This window comes from Astatotilapia calliptera, unplaced genomic scaffold, assembly GCF_900246225.1.
Source record: "Astatotilapia calliptera unplaced genomic scaffold, fAstCal1.2 U_scaffold_1, whole genome shotgun sequence".
Lineage (NCBI taxonomy): Eukaryota > Metazoa > Chordata > Actinopteri > Cichliformes > Cichlidae > Astatotilapia > Astatotilapia calliptera.
Genome location: NW_020535618.1, coordinates 1,286,789 through 1,305,269, shown reverse-complemented (window position 1 = coordinate 1,305,269; position 18,481 = coordinate 1,286,789). Strand labels below are relative to the sequence as shown.

The following is an 18,481-nucleotide window of genomic DNA, read 5'->3' as shown; positions in this document are numbered from 1 at the left end:
CGACATAAAAGCATTTTACTTTTTTAATTATAAGTCTGTGATGCTCGATTAAAACTTTAATTCACCAATAATTCGCTTTAATTCAATAATAAATAATGTCCAGCAGGTGTTCTGACAGTCAACCTTTACCAAAGAAATTCTAAGGTATTTTATTTTGAAGGTCACCACACGTTGTTTACCTGAAGGATTTAAAGCGCTCTGTTGGATTTAAAGAAATCAATTCTAAACAGCGCCACAAAGCGACACGAGGCGAAATATACACTCTGATTATAGTTACAAAACTGAGTCACAGTTATAATGCCTTTATTATTTTTTCGGAAGAGGGCTAATTAATAGCAAATTAACTGTACATTATATTTTTGTCTTTTTATCTTTTGCATTCTTCAGCAAATAACCTTTCATGTTCATCTTTATATAATCTTCAATAAAGCCATATTTAAAATTATATTCACATTTGTTGACTGTATGGTATAAGGCAAGGCAGGGGAAGGCAAGTTTATTTATATAGCACAATTGAACAACAAGGTGATTCAAAGTGCTTTACAGAGACATTGAAAAACAAATAAAAAAGCATGATTTAAAATTGATTAAAAAAACAGTAGATACAATCAGAACAGTAGATAAAATCAGTAGTTAAAATATAAGTTTTGAAATTTAAGCTTAAAAGTGTGGATTTGGTGTTTTAGTCAAATGCAGCTGAGAACAGGTGAGTCTTCAACATGGATTTAAATAAACTGAGTGTTTCAGCTGATCTGAGGCTTTCTGGGAGTTTGTTCCAGATATAAGGAGCATAAAAGCTGAATGCAGCTTCTCCGTGTCTGGTTCTGACTCTGGGAACTGATAAAAGACCAGATCCAGATGACCTGAGGGATCTGGAAGGTTCATACTGGGTCAGGAGGTCACTGAGGTATTTTGGTCCTAAACCATTCAGAGCTTTATAGACCGGCATCAGAACTCTAGTTTAGGTCTGCGTCCATCACTACACCCAAATTTCTCACCTGGTTTGTATAAAGGTACAGTTTAACTGCATCCACTCCATCCAGGCCTTATGACTTTGTATGGAACTTTTATTTAAAGAAAACAAAGCAAATAAATAAATAAATTTTACAACATTATAAAATAGTCTGACAAAAATAATGATCTTTGTTGTTACTATAAAACAACACGTACTACCAAAATTGATATCATAAACACACTGAAAGCTCTCTGACACACAGAGAGAGAATTTATTCAGGACCTTCTCTCTTTGCCTGTTTATATATAGGTAGTCACTAATATTCTGCTTCCAAAGACTGAAAAGAAAATATGCAGACATGTAAGGCATGTACAGGCCAGCTAGGATTGGATGGTGACTTACAGAGTACACACTCCAGATTTCAGCAAGAGAAAATAAAGACACAATAAGCCAGGTTCTCGACCATAACTTTCCTAATGAGGCAGAGGACATAGGTCAGAATAGCGATATGCATGATCCAGTTTCTGAGAAGGACAACGGTATAGAGCATCAATCAGAAGACACAGACACATGTGATGAGTCTGAGGAGGAAGTCTCAGGTGCTCAAGCTGCTCCCACCCCTCGTGAAATGTGCAAATCCTTAAGCGATAAAGTGTCTTAGAGCTCAGTATATATATAGCTTCTATATTGGCTTCCCTTCATTGGCTTCCTGTTAAATCCAGAATCGAATCCAAACTCCTGCTCCTCACATACAAGGCCTTAAATAATCAGGCCCGGTGTTATCTTAATGACCTTGTAGTACCATATCACCCCATTTGTGCCCTTCACTCTCGCACTACAGGCCTACTTGTTGTTCCCAGAGTGTTTAAAAGTAAAATGGGAGGGAGAGCCTTCAGTTTTCAGGCCCCTCTTCTGTGGAACCAGCTTCCAGCTTGGATTCAGGAGTTAGAGCCCCTCTCTAGCTATAACACTAAGTGCAATAATCTTTTCTGGCATCGTTGTATTTTTACTCAGTTGTATATAGCATTCGTATTCTATTTTTATCTTATTGTATATTTTTATTCTATTTTATTCTACTGTATATAGTATATTATTTTATTCTATTCTGTACAGCTGTGTACTGTATTTATTCTTATTGTATTCTAATTTTTGCGTCATAACTTTTGCACTGTCCACTTCCTGCTGTGACAAAACAAATTTCCCACGTGTGGGACTAATAAAGGTTATCTTATCTTATCTTATCTTAAGATCAGGCTTAAAACTTCCCACCCCTTGGTAAACCTGGTTCTGCTGGAGGTTTCTTTCTGTTAAAAGGGAGTTTTTCCTCGCCACTGTCGCCAAAGTGCTTGCTCATAATGGGTCATGTGACTCTTAGGTTTTCTCTGTATTCTTCGCATTATTGTAGGGTCTTTACCTTATAAAGCTTCTCGAGTTAATTGTTGTTGCACAAAGGAGTATTAGGGCCACGTTAAAAAAAAATATTATGGGTCACATTGAAAATAAAGTTGCAGTTTTGAGATTCAAATCGTAATTCACTTTAGAAAAAAAGTCAAAATCTGGAGATTACAGTTGTTTTGAGACAAACTGCAATGGTTGCTCTACCCTCTGAGTTAGTGAAGTTGTGCTTCAGAATCAGTTTTAGTAACAAGGCAGGAAACGGTTTCTCTTTTAGCACATAAACACAGTGTGGCAATCAGCATCAGGGCCTTGAGAAGAAGGAAGGAAGTAGCGTACAAATATTTCTTTACTGTACTTAAGTAGAATTTGCAGTAGCGTTTACTTGAGTACTTATTTTTCTGACGTTTTACTTTCTACTCCTTACATTTTCAAAACAGACTCGTCAATTTAGGTTTAACACCTTTAAGGGTGAGTTATTATTTTGTCACTGCAGGCCTCAAATCAAACCGCTTTGAGGTTAAACAGTAAAAGCTTTATGCTGAGAAATGTGTGATATTATACCAAACTCCTCGCCTTCATCTGTTTGAAGTTTCTCACTCAGAACATCCTTAAAAGCAGCTACAACAGATGCTGCTGCCTTGGTTTGAAGACATCTGACCCATGCATACTTAGAAAATCCATCTATACATGGCAGTAATATCTTACATTATCATTATCTGCTCAATATTCACCCATATCAGCCAAATCAGCCTCAAACTGTTTGTTGAGTCCACTAATCAAAACTCTGTTTCTGGGAAAATGTCTTCTTGCTGGTTTATGAATTGTGTAAGTATCTTCCCAACAAAGACCTCTCTAGCTTAACAGGCAACACTGAGTTGTATTTTATATTTTTTATTATTTCAACAACTTTACAGGACAAATTTACATGCAGGACAGAGACATTTCTGCCTCTGTCACTCAAAAAGTGTACAATATATTTGTTTTAACTTTTAATCATAATAACACAGAAATAAACTTTTTACAACGAATCATCCATCAGTAAAAATCAATTCCAATACAACATATTCAACATTCATATAAAAAAAAAATTCCAACTCTTTTTTCTGAAGCATGACAAATATTTCTAGCTGTTTTACTCCGCTATGCACATTAGTCTTTGTTCTTGTCATGTCTGTGTTTGTCCACCAGGTGTCTCCCTCAGCTCATTTTCTCCAAATCAGAAGCATCAGATTTGTGGAGACGCTCTGCCTGCCAGACACAGCTCAGGCCTGTATCATTTAGTTTTGATATTTACATGTATAAATGATCAAATGTGAATAGATTTTCATACGAAAAAGGACATTAAATGTCATCACTTTACATACAATAATGATAATCTAATATCAAAAACCTTGAGGATTCAATGTTTTGTTACATTTTAAAAGTTCAAACCTCAAAGACATTAAGTTTACAGTCATATATGATCAAGAAAATCAACAATCTTCACATTTCAGAAACTGGAACCAGCTTTAAATGTGACTAAAATAATGATAAAACAATAAATTCTCTAATCATTGACTAACTGATGAATCACTGCAGCTCCAATATATTTTTGCATTTGACAACCCACTACAGCAACTACAGAATAAAACCACTAACCAGACTGATGACAGATTTCAAACATGCTGAATATAAAGAGTAGTATCATTTAAACTCACATGATTATCAGCCATAAGAACAAATTCAGATTTATATTGATGTAAGGTATATAAATGTAAGTACAGTTTGAATCAGTGCAATATTATTTTCACACATCAATGGACCACTGAACTTCTCAGCTTCTAAAATGTAAAGACTACACCAGCTCTGCAGTGGCTCCAAGTCCATAAAGGTAAAGTCCAGCATAGAGCGGCTGAGTGAATGTGGTCTGGACTCTGTGGAGGAGAGTCATGGTTTCAGAGACGCTGTAGAAAGACAGAATACCTGCTCTGTGATCCAGGTACACTCCTACTCTGGAGGACCGAGGACCTGAGAGGACAGTTTGGACAAAGTTGTGCCAAAATCTATAACCGTTTGTGTACCAATATAATGACCAAGACTTGTCATTGTATCCAAAACCACATTCTTTGTCCCTCCCTGCTCTGCTGATATTCTTGTATGCGACTGCAACACCAACTCCTCTCCCTCTCCACTCCACCTCCCAGTAACAACGTCCAGTCAGACTCTCTCTACTCAGGACCTCTTCCCATCCAGTGAATCTGTCTGGATGATCAGAATAAGACTGTTCTTGTTTCATCAATGTTACTTTTCTGTTCCCTTCAGATAATAACAGACGTCTGTGAGTTGTGTTTGGATCCAGTGTGATTTCACGTGAATATTTTAAGAATCCAGCTCTGGTCTTTGGCTCTGCTGGTGACAGTAAAACATCCTCTTCAGTGACTGTCAGTGAGATGTTTGTCCATTCCTCTCTCAGAATGTCCTGTAGTTTATCTCTGGTCTCTGACACAGCTGCTGTCACATCCTCAAAGTAGCTCAGAGGACGAATATTGATGCTGGATGAGTGTGTAGACTCACTGAGTGCTGACAGTGAGGGGTAGTTGTGTAGAAACTGGTTGTGATCCTCTGTGTGTGAGAGCTGCTCCAGCTCGCCGTCTTTCCTCTTCAGCTCAGCGATCTCCTGCTCCAGCTTCTCCTGAAGCTCTTTGACTCGACTCACTTCAGTTTCCTGCTGGGATCTGACCTGCTGCTTCACATCAGAGCTTCTTTTCTGGAGGAGACGGATCAGCTCAGTGAACATCTTCTCACTGTCCTCCACTGCTTTATCAGCAGAGCCATTGATGGCCTCCACCTCCTGTTGAAGCAGCTTCACATCTTTCTCTCGCTCCTGGATTCTCTGCTGGATGTTTAGTCGTCTCACCTCGAGCTCCTTCTGCTTCTCAGTCCTTTCTGCTGCAGCTGGGACTGTTTCATGGCCTTTATGTTCATCCATCAAGCAGAGATAACAGATACTCTGCTGATCAGTACGACAGAAAATCTTCATCACCTCATCATGACGAGAGCAGATGTTCTCCTGGAGCTTCTTGGAGGGGGCCACCAACTTGTGTTTCTTTAATGGAGCTGCATCATAGTGAGGTTGGAGGTGTTTCTCACAGTAAGAGGCTGGACAAGATAAACAGGACTTGATGGCTTTCAGTTTCAACCCAGTGCAGACATCACAGGCCACATCTTCAGGTCCAGCATAGCAGTGATCAGCTGGAGCAGCTTGGAGTCCAGTCTTCTTCAGCTGCTCCACTAAATCTGCTAACATGGTGTTTTTCTCCAGGACAGGCCTCGGTGTGAAAGTCTTCCTGCACTGAGGGCAGCTGTGGATTCCCTTCCTGTCCTCTCCATCAAAGTGGGATTTAATACAGTTCCTGCAGTAGCTGTGTCCACAGGTTGTAGTCACCGGATTTATCAGTAGATCCAAACAGATCGAACAAGAGAAGGTTTCTCGGTCCAGCTGAACTCCTTTCTGCGCCATTTCTCCTCTCAGTGTCAGTGACTGTGTGAGTTTATCTTCGTAATAACTGAAACTCGTCTGAGCTCTGATCTCAAAAACCTGTATTTCTGCAGTGAATGGAGCCTGTCAGCTCTTACATGTCACCACATGTTGGTTACACCCATCTTCAAAGTGCAGATCTGAAGGGGAGGGAACGAGGAAACATTTGGAGAGAGAGGAGTTCCTGTGTTTAAGCAGGAAAAAGAGGATTTTCAGGCTGTGCTTCATTCCAGGAAGAGGAGCAGTTTGAGAGTGATACTGTCTTTTTAACCCAGGGGTCGGCAACCTTTCTGATGATGAGTGCCATCTAAAATTCCCTCACAAGTCAACGTGCCATATGATTGCAAGAGCAATAAATTTAATAGACTTAGAGACTTGGACTTAGAGCTTTTTATTGTCGTTGTGCAGTTTCTTGCACAGCAAAATTGGGCAGCTGGACCACAAATGTGCAAAAGTAAGAAGAAGAGAAACCAATATGCAACAAGGGGGGGGGGGGGGGGGGGATAAATAAATTAAATTAAATAAAAAGCATATATGAGAGTGACACTTTATACATAGTGTATGTGCAAGAAACATTGAAACAGAAACAGAAACATAAATAAAATGTCCATTATATAATAAATAAAAAAGTATGGAGAGGCCATGGTCATTTTGCGTGGAGATGGTACTTCTACCAGAATATTTCACGGGACTGAAAAATATTGCACACACCAAGCATATTGCACATGGGCCAAACATATTCCACAGAACATGGAAATACTGAGATATTGCACATAGATGATCAACAGCAGTGTCAGAGTGGATGTGTTGGGGAAGTCTGTACACACTCTTAGTTTGCATTAAGAGTTCTGACAGCCCACGGGAAGAAGCTGTTCTTTAGTCTGTTGGTTTTGCACCTGATTGATCTGAGCCCTTTTCCAGAGGGCAGGATGTTGAAGAGGTGGTGGTTAGGATGGAGGTGGTCCTTTATAATTGCCCTGGCTCTGGAGAGACATCTTGAGCTGGCAATTAAGTCCAGGGAGGGGAGTGGACAGCCGATCACCTTCTCTGCAGTTCTGATGACCCTCTGTAGTCTCTTCTTGTCAGCTGTTGTGCAACCAGCATACCACACAGGGATGGCATGCACCAGCACACTCTTGATATTGGCACGGTAGAAGGACACTAGGAGTTCAGTCTGCAGCCTGTTCCATCTCAGAACCCTCAAGAAATGGAGGTGCTGCTGGGCTTTCTTTACTAGGGCTGATGTGTTTGTGGACCAAGATAGGTCCTCAGATATGTGGGTGCTGTAAGGGTGTGTTTTAACTGATGAAACGGTGCCATACTCAGGCTCGGACATCTGATTGCTGCCTTTTACAAGCTTTATTGCACAAGTATAAGCTAACACCACTACAGTAACTGTGCCTTTACAGAAGCGAGGTAATCAACTGAAAGACACTAAATAAAACAACCATACAAGAGTAATAAAGCAACCCTATTAATGACAGTACAGTTTGGTAATAGTCATGTTTATAACTTTAACACGTTTTTAATCAACACAGAAAGTCACCAGATTTGATCCCCACACCAAAGAGTCCACAGTATGTAAGTATTTCTCGGGTAGTCAGGGGGACGAACCACATCCCTCTAGCTACTTTACTGGCATTAACACCACCAGCCTCCTTACGTCCCTGTGGAGAATGGTGGAATGACCTTCAATTATGTCTGCATGAACTGCTCTTGAAGCCATACAACTAAAAACTACACCCCAGACTTTTTTCTTCACTCGTCGCCTTACTGAGTCTCTGACAAAATACGGACCAAACAGGTCCAAAGTAGTGTATACTCGAAAGGGGCTGCTGGTGTAATACATACAAGAGGAAGATCACTAATCACCTGAGTGCATAACTTGGCCCTATACTTTCTGCAACTTATGCACGAATCAATCACCTTCCATACAATCCTGGAACCTCGATTTATCCAGCCTCTTTGCCTCATTCGAAGAAGGGTGGCAGAAACACCTTCATGGTTGCTCAGCCATTGCCAGTGCCTGTTCTGGCCCCGAGGGTGAGGGCAGCCGTGACTCAGCTTTCTCCTGCACCCGTACCTACTCCTCAGGTGGGACTGGCTGGTCTGCCATATCACCAGTGCCGGTCCCTGAGGTGTGGGCAGCCAGTACACAGCCTACCTCTGCACCCGTACCTACTCCTCAGGTGGGAGCAGCTCATGTCTGGAGGAAGCCTGCACCCGTTCCCATGTCCACTGTAAGCGTAAGCAAGTCTGTCCAGCCATCTTCTTCGTGTTCAGAAAGCTCAGAAGTGTTAGCTCAGCCTCTGTCATAATTGCCATCGCTACAATAGCCCCTACAATATGTATTACAGTCCCTTGCTCAGTCATTAGCCCAGTTCTTAGCTCAGGCATCAGCTTTCCCACCACTTCATACTCCAGTACAGCACCCGCTAGCTCCGTCTCCTGTGTCCCCGCTAGCACAGTCGTTAACTCCGCCACTAGTTCCATTTTCACCTCAACCATCACTTCAGTCTCCCTCAGCCCAGTCTGCCGCTAAGTCTCCCTCAGCCCAGTCATCAACTCAACCACCAACTCCACTCTCACCGCAACCACCACTACAGCCACTAGTTCAGTGTCCAGTGTCACCTGCAGTGCAGTCCCCAGCTCAACTGCCTTTTGTTCTCTCTCCTGCCCAGGTGCCACTAGCTCAGTCTCCTAAACCTCCATTGCAGTCTTCAGTTCAATCCGCTGTGCCAGTTCAGTCTTCAGTTCAGTCCCCTAGTCTGTTGCACACTCTCCCACCTGGTCGGCTACACATTCAGCCAGGGGTCCCAATACCCTCTGGCCCTGCATCTGCTCCTGCTGGAAGCTCGGGTGAGCCCGGCCAGCACTTCCTCGTCTCTGCCGGGGGGTCTGGAGAGCCCGGCTAGCACTTTCTCGTCTCGCTGGGGGTTCTGTTGAGCCCGGCCAGCAAACTGTCTCCGCTGGTCTGGTCCAGCCTCCGAGTCTTCGTCCTTGCCAGCAGCATCGCCGTCTGCAGCATCCGCAGCCGTCACGCTGCCGTCAAGTTCAGCCCCTGTGTCGTCTTCCTCATCTTCGGCTTCTGCCTCGCCTGGTCCAGCCTGTGCCTCACCTGGTGCTGCGGAGGCCACGCAGCCTCAACATCGTCGGTCATCTGCCAGGCCGCTTGTTGGGCATCGTCGCCACTGTGGATGACCTCCTGAACGCTGCCACTGCCTTCCGTGTGGCCGGTTATCGGAACTGTTTGCCCGCCGCCTTAGTTGCTGTCCGCACGGTCGGCCCCCGGAACTGTTTGCCCACTGCCGCCATTGCCATCCGCAGGATCAGCCCCTGGAACTGTTTCCCTGTTGCCGCAGTTGCCATCCGCACGATCGGCCCCCTGAATTAGTTGTAAACTGTTCTCTGTGTGCCAGTGCTTTCTTTTTTTGTGCACGTTTTGTTTTTGCCCTCTTTGTGCTCCTGTTTTTTGTTCCATTCCAAGCCCTCCATCCTGGACCCCCCTGCCCGCCCTGGTCGGGTTGTTTTGGGACTGTTTTTGTTTTTCCTGTTGGGCTGTCTGGAGCCAGCCCTTACGGAGGGGGTACTGTCACGGTCCTGGGTCGGACCCAGTGTTTTGAGTTTCTTGTGTCTCGGAGTTTTTGTATTATAATGTGAGTTCTTTGTTGCCCCAGTTTATTCTATAGTCTAGCGTCTTAGTTTGGCTTTCTTGTTTTCTGTTTAGTAGCTGCCCTCTGTGTCTCTTTGTTGTGTTTCTTAGTTGCTCTGTCTCCCCTAGTCGAGTCTGCGTCTGTGCTACTTCCTGTTTTACTTTGAAGGTCTGTGTCTCATGTGAGTGTATCCTATTTTTCTTCCTTGTCTCATCAGTTCTGATTTCCCCCAGTTGTGCTCTCCTTCTGTGTCTCATTGTTGTCATGGTTCTGAGTCAGTGTTGACCCAGCATTTTGAGTTTCTTATATTTTGGTTTTATTTTTGCATTATGGATTATTTTCTGATGTTCCGGTGCTTTGTTTATTATTATTATTATTATTATTATTATTATTATTATTATTATTATTATAATTATTATAGATCTGTTTCAGTTATTCTTGGTGAGGGATTAGCTCTTAGGTTGTGTCTCGTGCACACAGCCGAAACATGACAGGTTAGCCTGTGAGACTTTGAAGGCAGTTGATAGGTACAGACAGTACAAGTAGAATGTGGCTCAGGCAGTGGCTCACAGTTTGGAGAGCCATGGAAAAAGTCTTTCAGATTCGAAGAGATTCTGGCAAACCATCAGGCAACTAAGGATGAGAAAATGGTGCTCTACCTGCACTGTGTATAGTGTGGGTGAAGTGCTACTGACTTCGACTAAGAACATTGTCGTGCTGTGAAATGAAACTGGTAAGTCTCCCATAGAACAAGTAGAGTCTGGGAATGAGGGGGATAGCTCATCTAACTGCAGGGGTGAGGTCACCCTTAAACACCTCTGTGAAATGCACTACACACAGGGACACACACACACAGGTCTTTGTCTCCAGAAGCCACATTTATTTATAGCGTCCTGTGTTATGACCGGCCACAGTCTGACAGCTGTCGGTCTCAGCTGATTTCCCGCTCCTGCTCTCCTCTCCCGTCTCACTATAAAAGGGAAGGAAACCATCATCAGTCCAAAACGCCATCAGCTGTTCTGACCTGTGTCTGCAACACCGCCCGGTTGAGCTCACCGCACCACTCCTACCCTGCAGCCGCGCCCGGGACCACACCTCCGCCACACACCCCCACCGCCCGACTGAGGCTGGGGAGCTGTCCGGCCGAACCCCCCCCCCCCCCCCCCCGCGAGCGAGAGAAGAAATCGGCCACGGCCATCTGCGCCCCCGGCCTATGGACCACCTTGAACTTAAAGGGCTGTAAAGCCAGATACCACCGGGTGATCCGGGCGTTGCCGTCCTTCATGCGGTGGAGCCACTGCAGCGGGGCGAGGTCCGAGCAGAGAGTGTATGAGCGCCCCAGGAGGTAATAGCGGAGGGAGTCGACCGCCCACCGGATAGCCAAGCACTCCTTCTCCACAGTGCTGTACCGTCTTTCACGCTCTGCCAGCTTCCGGCTGATGTAAAGAACGGGACGGTCGGCCCCCCTTACCTGCTGGGACAAAACGGCCCCCAGCCCCCTGTTTGAGGCGTCAGTCTGCAGAACAATAGGGAGGGAAAAGTTAGGAGTGTGAAGCAGCGGCTCCCCACAGAGAGATTATTTAACCTGCACAAACGCCACCTGGCACGGCCCCGTCCACTGAACAAGATCCGGAGCACCCTTTCGGGTGAGATCGGTCAAGGGGCTGGTCAGCTGCGCAAACCCCGGCACGAAACGGCGGTAGTAACCTGCGAGCCCCAGAAACCGTCTCACCTCCTTTTTAGTCTTGGGGCGCGGGCAGGATGCGATAGCTGCCGTCTTCTCCACCTGTGGATGCACCTGCCCGCCCCCCAAGTGGTACCCCAGATACTGCACCTCCCTTCGTCCAACCGCACACTTCTTCGGGTTAGCCGTGAGCCCCGCCCTCCTCAGGGACTCCAGGACCGCGGCCACCCGCTGCACATGCTCCGCCCAGGTGTCGCTGTGGATGATCACGTCATCCAGATAGGCGGCAGCATATGCAGCGTGTGGACGCAGCAGCCGGTCCATGAGGCGCTGAAAGGTGGCAGGGGCTCTGAACAAGCTGAACGGAAGCGTAACGAATTGGTACAACCCGTACGGAGTGGAGAAGGTCGTTTTTTCCTTGAACTCGGCAGACAAAGGAAACCTGCCAGTAGCCCTTGGTTAAATCCAGTGTCGTGAAAAAACGGGCCATGCCCAACCAATCCAGGAGTTCGTCGACCCGGGGCATGGGATAAGCATCAAAGCGTGACACTTCATTCACCTTGCGATAGTCGACACAGAACCGTATAGACCCATCCTTCTTCACCACAAGAACGATGGGGTTACACCAGGCGCTGTGCGACTCTTCTATCACTCCCATTTTCAGCATTTCAGCCAATTCCATCTGAACAATTTGCTGTTTATGCTCAGGAACGTGAACGCACCGTCACACCAGGCGTTTCAAAATGGTGCTCAATGAGAGACGTTCGGCTGGGCAGGGGGGAGAACACATCAGCAAAACGCTGTTGTAACGCGACAACGTCCGCTCTCTGGGCCTGTGTGAGATGGTCATCACAAGGGAGGGAGGCGGGGATGATGGAATTTGGTACCTCCGGCCCCAACTCATCTCTCTCCTTAACCAGGCTTACCAGAGAAGCGGTTTCAACCTCTCTCCACCCTTTTAAGGAGATTGAGGTGATAAATCTGCGTGGCCCCTCCCCTGTCCGACCAAGCAACCTCATAGTCAACGTCCCCGACTTGCCATGTGACCACAAAGGGTCCTTGCCACTTGGCGAGCAACTTTGAGCTAGAAGAAGGGAGTAATACAAGCACTTTTTCTCCCGGTGAAAATTGCCTGAGTCTAGCCCCTCTGTCATACAGGCGTTGCTGACGCTGCTGAGCCTGGAGCAAATTCTCCTGTGACAACCTCCCCAAAGTGTGGAGTTTCGCTCTCAGGTCCAACACGTACTGAATCTCATTCTTGGCGGGGCTCGGACCATCCTCCCAGCTTTCTTTAATCAGGTCGAGCACCCCACGCGGCTTCCTGCCGAACAGCAGTTCAAAGGGAGAAAATCCCGTGGAGGCCTGGGGCACCTTCCGCACTGCAAATAACAGAGGGTCTAGCCAGCGATCCCAATTGCGTTCATCTTCTGTAATGAACTTACGAATCATGGACTTTAAAGTCTTATTCAGCTGCTCCACCAGCCCGTCCTTCTGAGGGTGGTAGACGCTGGTCCGAATAGATTTAATGCCCAGTAATTCGTACAGTTCCTGCAGTGTACGAGACATGAACGACATGCCCTGGTCAGTCAGTATCTCTTTCAGGATTCCGACTCGGGAGATGACCTGAAACAGTGCCTGCGCCACACTCTTTGCAGAGATGTTGTGCAGCGGGACTGCTTCCGGGTACCGCATTGCATAATCCACCAGGACTAATACAAAGCGGTAGCCGCGTGCACTCCGATGAAACGGCCCGATGAGGTCCATACCAATGCGCTCAAACGGGACCTCTACGAGTGGAGCGGGCGCAAAGGCGTTTTTGGTATGGCCGGCTGATTAACAAGTTGGCAGTCCGGGCAGGACGCGCACCAGCGGCGCACATCCGCTTGGATGCCCGGCCAATAAAATCGGGCCGTTATTCGCTCCAGAGTTTTTTCGTATCCCATATGCCCTGCCATGGGGTTATAATGAGCCGCTTGTAAAATCATTTCTCGGCGGCCCTGCGGCACCAACAGCTGGGTGTGTGTCTCCTCCGTGCGAGTGTCACGACTCACTCGATATAGCCTATCTTTTAATAAAATGAAGCGCGGGTAGGTCCGCACGGCTTCAGGGCGCACCACGTGACCATCAATCTCAATCACCTGGTCAAAGGCTGAGCGTAGGGTGTCATCACGAGACTGCTCCAGTGGGAAATCACTCGTGGGGGAAATTTCCCCCTCCCCGGAGTCAGCGTCGGACGACCCCACGTCACCCCTGAGCGCCGCGCAGACACTACACGCTACTAACGGTCGTGATCACATCCCCGCATACTGCCCTAACAGATGATGAAACCCCGGTCAATTCGTGCCCAGAATTAGGGGATGCGACAGGCGCGGGCTAACCGCAGCCGTTACTCTATGCGTTTTGCCCTTATACTTTAATAACAGCGGCACCATGGGATACCTGTGAACATCACCATGAACACACTTCACCTCCACCCATTCTGCCTCCTGCAATGCCCCGGGGCGAACCAAGCCTTGGTGCACGAGGGTCTGCGTGCAGCCCGTGTCCACCAAAGCATGGCGTATACCCCCTCGAGTCCTTACCGGAATGCTGTACGTTCCTCCTGGACCGGGAGAGGGTGCTAGGGCACCGGTGACGCGGAACACCTGCCCCACTTCCATCAGAGGACAGTCCCTCCTCAGGTGTCCCGGTTGCCCGCAGTTCTAGCACTCCTGCCCCAGCGTCTGTGCTGCTCTCCGTGGCTCAGGGGCGGCACCGCTCATTTCGGATCCCTGGGAAGGCACAAACGAAGCAAACGGATTAGTGGGGCTCAGCGCCAGTGCCTGCTCTGCCTTCCCTGGCGCAGGTACCCGGCGCCTCGGTGCCGGCACTGGGGCTTGTTTGCTCGGTCTCCGGCCGCCGTCCCCGGGCTCCCCCGCTCTAGCGGCAAGGTGGTCCTCCGCCAACGTTACTGCGTTACTACTACCTCCAGACTCACAGGACTGTGGCACCGGACCCATCTTGCCGTCTCCGCAGGCAATCCCTCCACGAACTGCTCCAGCACCACCTTGTCCACCAGCAGCTTCTCTCCCTCTGACGATCCCGGCTGCAGCCAGCGCACCGCTGCGTCGTGCAGCTTCCGGGCCCAAGCAAACGGCCGATCCTCCGCGGCCAGCCGACAGGCCCGGAACCGCCGGCGATGAGCCTCAGGGGTGAGTCCCATCCTGTCCACCACCGCCCGGCTCACGTCCTGGAAGCTGCCCCTCGAGGTCGGCGGCAGACTCAGGGCCGCCGTCTGAGCCTCCCCCGACAGCAGAGGAAGCAAACGCGGAGCCCACTCCACCTGCGGCCACTGGCAGGCCTCCGCCGTGACAAGAAAAATCTCCAGGAAAACCTGGGGGTCATCTCCGTCACCCATCCGGGGCATCGCCACCGACAGCGGGGGTGGGGGGGGGGCTTCGGCGGAGCAGCGGCCCCAACCAGCTGCTCCAGAACCTGGGTCTGCCGGTCCACCTGCTCCTGCAGCTTAGCCAGGTGAGCACGCTGGGCCGCCGCCTGGTCCTGGCTCATCTTCGCCACCCCCGCCAGCATCTGCGCCAGGAAGTGCAAAGGCTGGGCGGGTGGCGCAGCCTGTGGGTCAGACATCCCCACGCCAGCTGGGTTTGGGCACCACTTGTGAAATGCACTACACACAGGGACACACACGCACAGGTCTTTGTCTCCAGATGTCACATTTATTTATAGCGTCCTGTGTTATGACCGGCCACAGTCTGACAGCTGTCGGTCTCAGCTGATTTCCCGCTCCTCCGCTCCTCTCCCGTCTCACTATAAAAGGGAAAGAAACCATCATCAGTCCAAAACGCCATCAGCTGTTCTGACCTGTGTCTCCAGCACCGCCCCGTTGAGCTCACCGCACCACTCCTCCCCTGCAGCCGCGCCCGGGACCACACCTCCGCCACAACCTCCTTGGTGGCAGGGCCCCTGGGGAGGATAAAGTTTGCCCTGAGTCCCTGAAGGCTCTGGACATTATAGGGCTGTCTTGGTTGACACGCCTCTACATTGTTGCATGAAGATCAGGTGCAATACCTCTGGATTAGCAGACCTGAGTGGTGGTTCCCATCTTTAAGATGTGGCACTGGAGGTTATGTTCCAACTATAGGGGGATCACACTCCTCAATCTCCCTGGAAAAGTCTATGCCACGGTGCTGGAAATGAGAGTCCATCCATTAGTCGAACCTCAGATACAGGAGGAACAATGAGGTTTTTCGTCCTGGCCGTGGAACACGGGACCAGGTTCTTACCCTGACTTGGAGAAGGCATTTGATTGTGGCCCTCGAAGTGTCCTGTGGGAGGTGATTCAAGAGTGGTCTCTGGGCCATTGTTACGGGCCATTTGATCCTTATACAAGTTCCGGTGGGTGATAGATTCTCACAGGACTGCACTTTGTTACTGATTCTGTGTGTAATTTTAAAGGACAGAATTTATATGCATTTTCAAGTGGCTGAAGGTTTTAATTTGGGTAGTCTCAGAATCTCATTTCTGCTTTTCGCAATTGATGTGGTTCTGTTGTTCATCAGGTGATCTCCTAATGCTTGCACTAGAACAGTTCACAGCCAAGTGTGCAGTGGTGGGACTGAGAATCAGCACCTCCAAATCTCAGGCCATGGTATTCAGCCGGGGAAAAGAGTGGAGTGCTCACTTTGGGTCAGGGACGAGTCCCTGCTCCAAGTAGAGGAGTTTAAGTATCTCGGGGTCTTGTTCACGAGTGATGGGAGAAGATAGCTGGAGATCGACCGACAGATTGGTGCTGCGGCTGCAGTGATGCGGGTGCTGTACCAGTCTGTTGTGGTGAAGATGTAGCTAAGTGTAAAAGTGAAGCTCTCAATTTACTCACAATTATTTAATGTATTTCTATGACCATCGTGAGTTTTTCTTTCATTGACCGAAGGGTACCAACAATTTTGTCCACATTTAGGAGTACATATACACTAAGTTTATTGTTAATTAATAAGAAAACTCCAGATAATTCCATTCTGAGCTGAAGAAGCTTCTGATAGGTTAGTAGAGTTCATGTGAGTAAATTGGTGGCACACCTGTGGATGCATATAAGGCAAAACACAGAGCCTGTGTTTTGATATAAACCAAAACACCAGGAAAAGAATTGTGGAGCTCCATAAGTGTGGCTCAATTGTGAATACAATTTGGTGCCATTTACAATTAAGAAATACAGACAGTTTCTCTCTTTACTCTTAAAGTTAATAAATGTGTTTTTTATATTTATCAACCTAAAAAAATAAACAATTAGTCTGATTTGATGTTACAGTTAAAAAAGTGTTTGTGTTTTTATCTGAAGATTATGTAAATATCTGATTTCAACTGTATATTTGATGATGTCGGTGTTTGGCTTGATTATCAGCATAAAGAGGGAGAGAGAGGAAGAGAGATGGAACAAGAGCAGGTAAGACACACATGTTAGTCAAATGGTTGTTTACCAAAAGTATCACCGTATCATAGGTACTCATGTATCTCGTACCTAGTGTTTCTTTTTAGGTTTGTTATTTTTCAAATTCTATATTTATTAAGTTTTGCTGGCTTGTTTGCACAACAAGGCTAAATAATTATATAAACTTTTCTCAATCTAAATAGTGGACTTTGGTAGAATTAAAAAAATAAGTGTAGTGCAGGTCTATGATGATTTTTAGTGCTACTATCATCTAGTTTTGATTCTGGTTCTGTCTTGGTTACTGTTGTAGTCCTGTTTTAATTCCGGATCAGTTCTGGGTCTGGTTGAATTGGGCTTTAGTCCTCGTGTCTTGATACAGCCCTGATTTTGTTCTGCATTGCTGCTTAATTAAAAAACTAGTTTAAGGTGTCCTGCATATGTGATATATATTTTTCCCTATATGAAGTCATTCTTTTTTTAACAAAACTCAAAACAGAGCAAATTAATCTTTTAGTCATTTCCAACCCCCCCCCCCCCCCCCAATCCCACATGCATACTACCCTTTGGGGCTAAGCCCCGGGTGTATCAAATGTCTGCCTGTCGGATTCAAATATTGGGGATGGATACAAGAGGAAAAACCACAATAACAACACTGGTCCGGCCGGGTTGAGTCAAACGATGATTTTAATGATCACACGCGTGGGAGATGGACACCGTACGCAGACAGCATCAGATCTCAAAATGGTGGAGCATTGATCAAACTCTTATAGCCTCTGGTGCCCCCACCTTATCATAAAAGCCTAAACATTCACATTCTTTCTCTCACTCAGCGCCTAAGCTACGACCTTGGCTCCCTGTTTATCTGCTCCTGCTGAGATGGGGCAGAAAACTCCAGTATGTTCTGTTCTCTTCTAATCAGACAAATAAGGCGATGACTTTCTGCAAACAGTATTTCTTATAACTCAGCAGTATAATGCATCATAAAACAATATCATTCATTCACAATAAATCAGCAGTCTAATGTAATGCAAATCAGTTTAACAAATGTAATAGTTATTACCTTCTTCTAATTCAGGAGAATAATGCAAACTAAAACTATATAATAATTCACAATCTTTAATTAGGGGTCTAACATGGCATAAAATAATATTATAATCCCACACTCTCCAGCCATTTTTGGTTTAAAGACCTTACATCTTCTTTGTCCTTACATCGTATGAGCCCCCACTGAAATATGAGGAACTCTGACACTCAAGAAAACAACAAACAATCCTCCTGACTAACAAAAGAAAAACAACTATTATTAAAGGCTTAGTGTAGTGTGGCAAAACCTTTATTAAGTTGTTTTCAACAATGTTATGTTTATGTAATAAGTCCCTCATGTTCCACAGGTGGTGGCCTGACTTCTCCCCCCCTTTGTTGTGTGTGGAAATAATTATGCTTACGTCTGTTCAGAGTATTTTCTGTCGTGCTTTGCTGAAATTCTTTGCTCTTGTTTTTATCTGATATATTTAACTTTCTTTGGGTTATCATTAGTTACTAATGATAGTAACTAATGGTTATCGTTAGTAACTAATGGTTTTCATTAGTTAGTAATGATAACCATAATTTCTTTGTACACCATTTGTCTGCTTTAAACTGCTCTTCTTCATAGATTCAGTTAAAGCCTGAAAGCTCTTCCCTTTTCACCTCTTCTCTCATTTGTCGTTGACTCCCCTTCAGATCTGCACTTTGAAGATGGGTGTAATCAACATGTGGTGACGTGTAAGAGCTGACAGGCTCCATTCACTGCAGAAACATGTTGTTGAGATCAGAGCTCTGTGTGAGTTTCTCTTCCTTATAACTGAAACTC

At 46.5% G+C, this 18,481-nt stretch overlaps 1 protein-coding gene across 1 annotated transcript; it reads right to left on the bottom strand.

Annotated features, from left to right (window-relative positions):
• Window positions 1-3,758: 3,758 nt before the first annotated feature.
• Window positions 3,759-6,104, bottom strand: LOC113017203 (tripartite motif-containing protein 16-like). Its single transcript, XM_026160361.1, has one exon. It carries the CDS (start codon window positions 5,850-5,852, stop codon window positions 4,188-4,190), a length of 1,665 nt encoding a protein of 554 aa, XP_026016146.1. The 5' UTR covers window positions 5,853-6,104; the 3' UTR covers window positions 3,759-4,187.
• Between the last annotated feature and the right edge of the window lie 12,377 nt (window positions 6,105-18,481).

Excerpts from the sequence above, each read along its gene's own strand:
- LOC113017203 (XM_026160361.1), bottom strand. The coding sequence starts at position 5,852 with ATGGCGCAGAAAGGAGTTCAGCTGGACCGAGAAACCTTCTCTTGTTCG.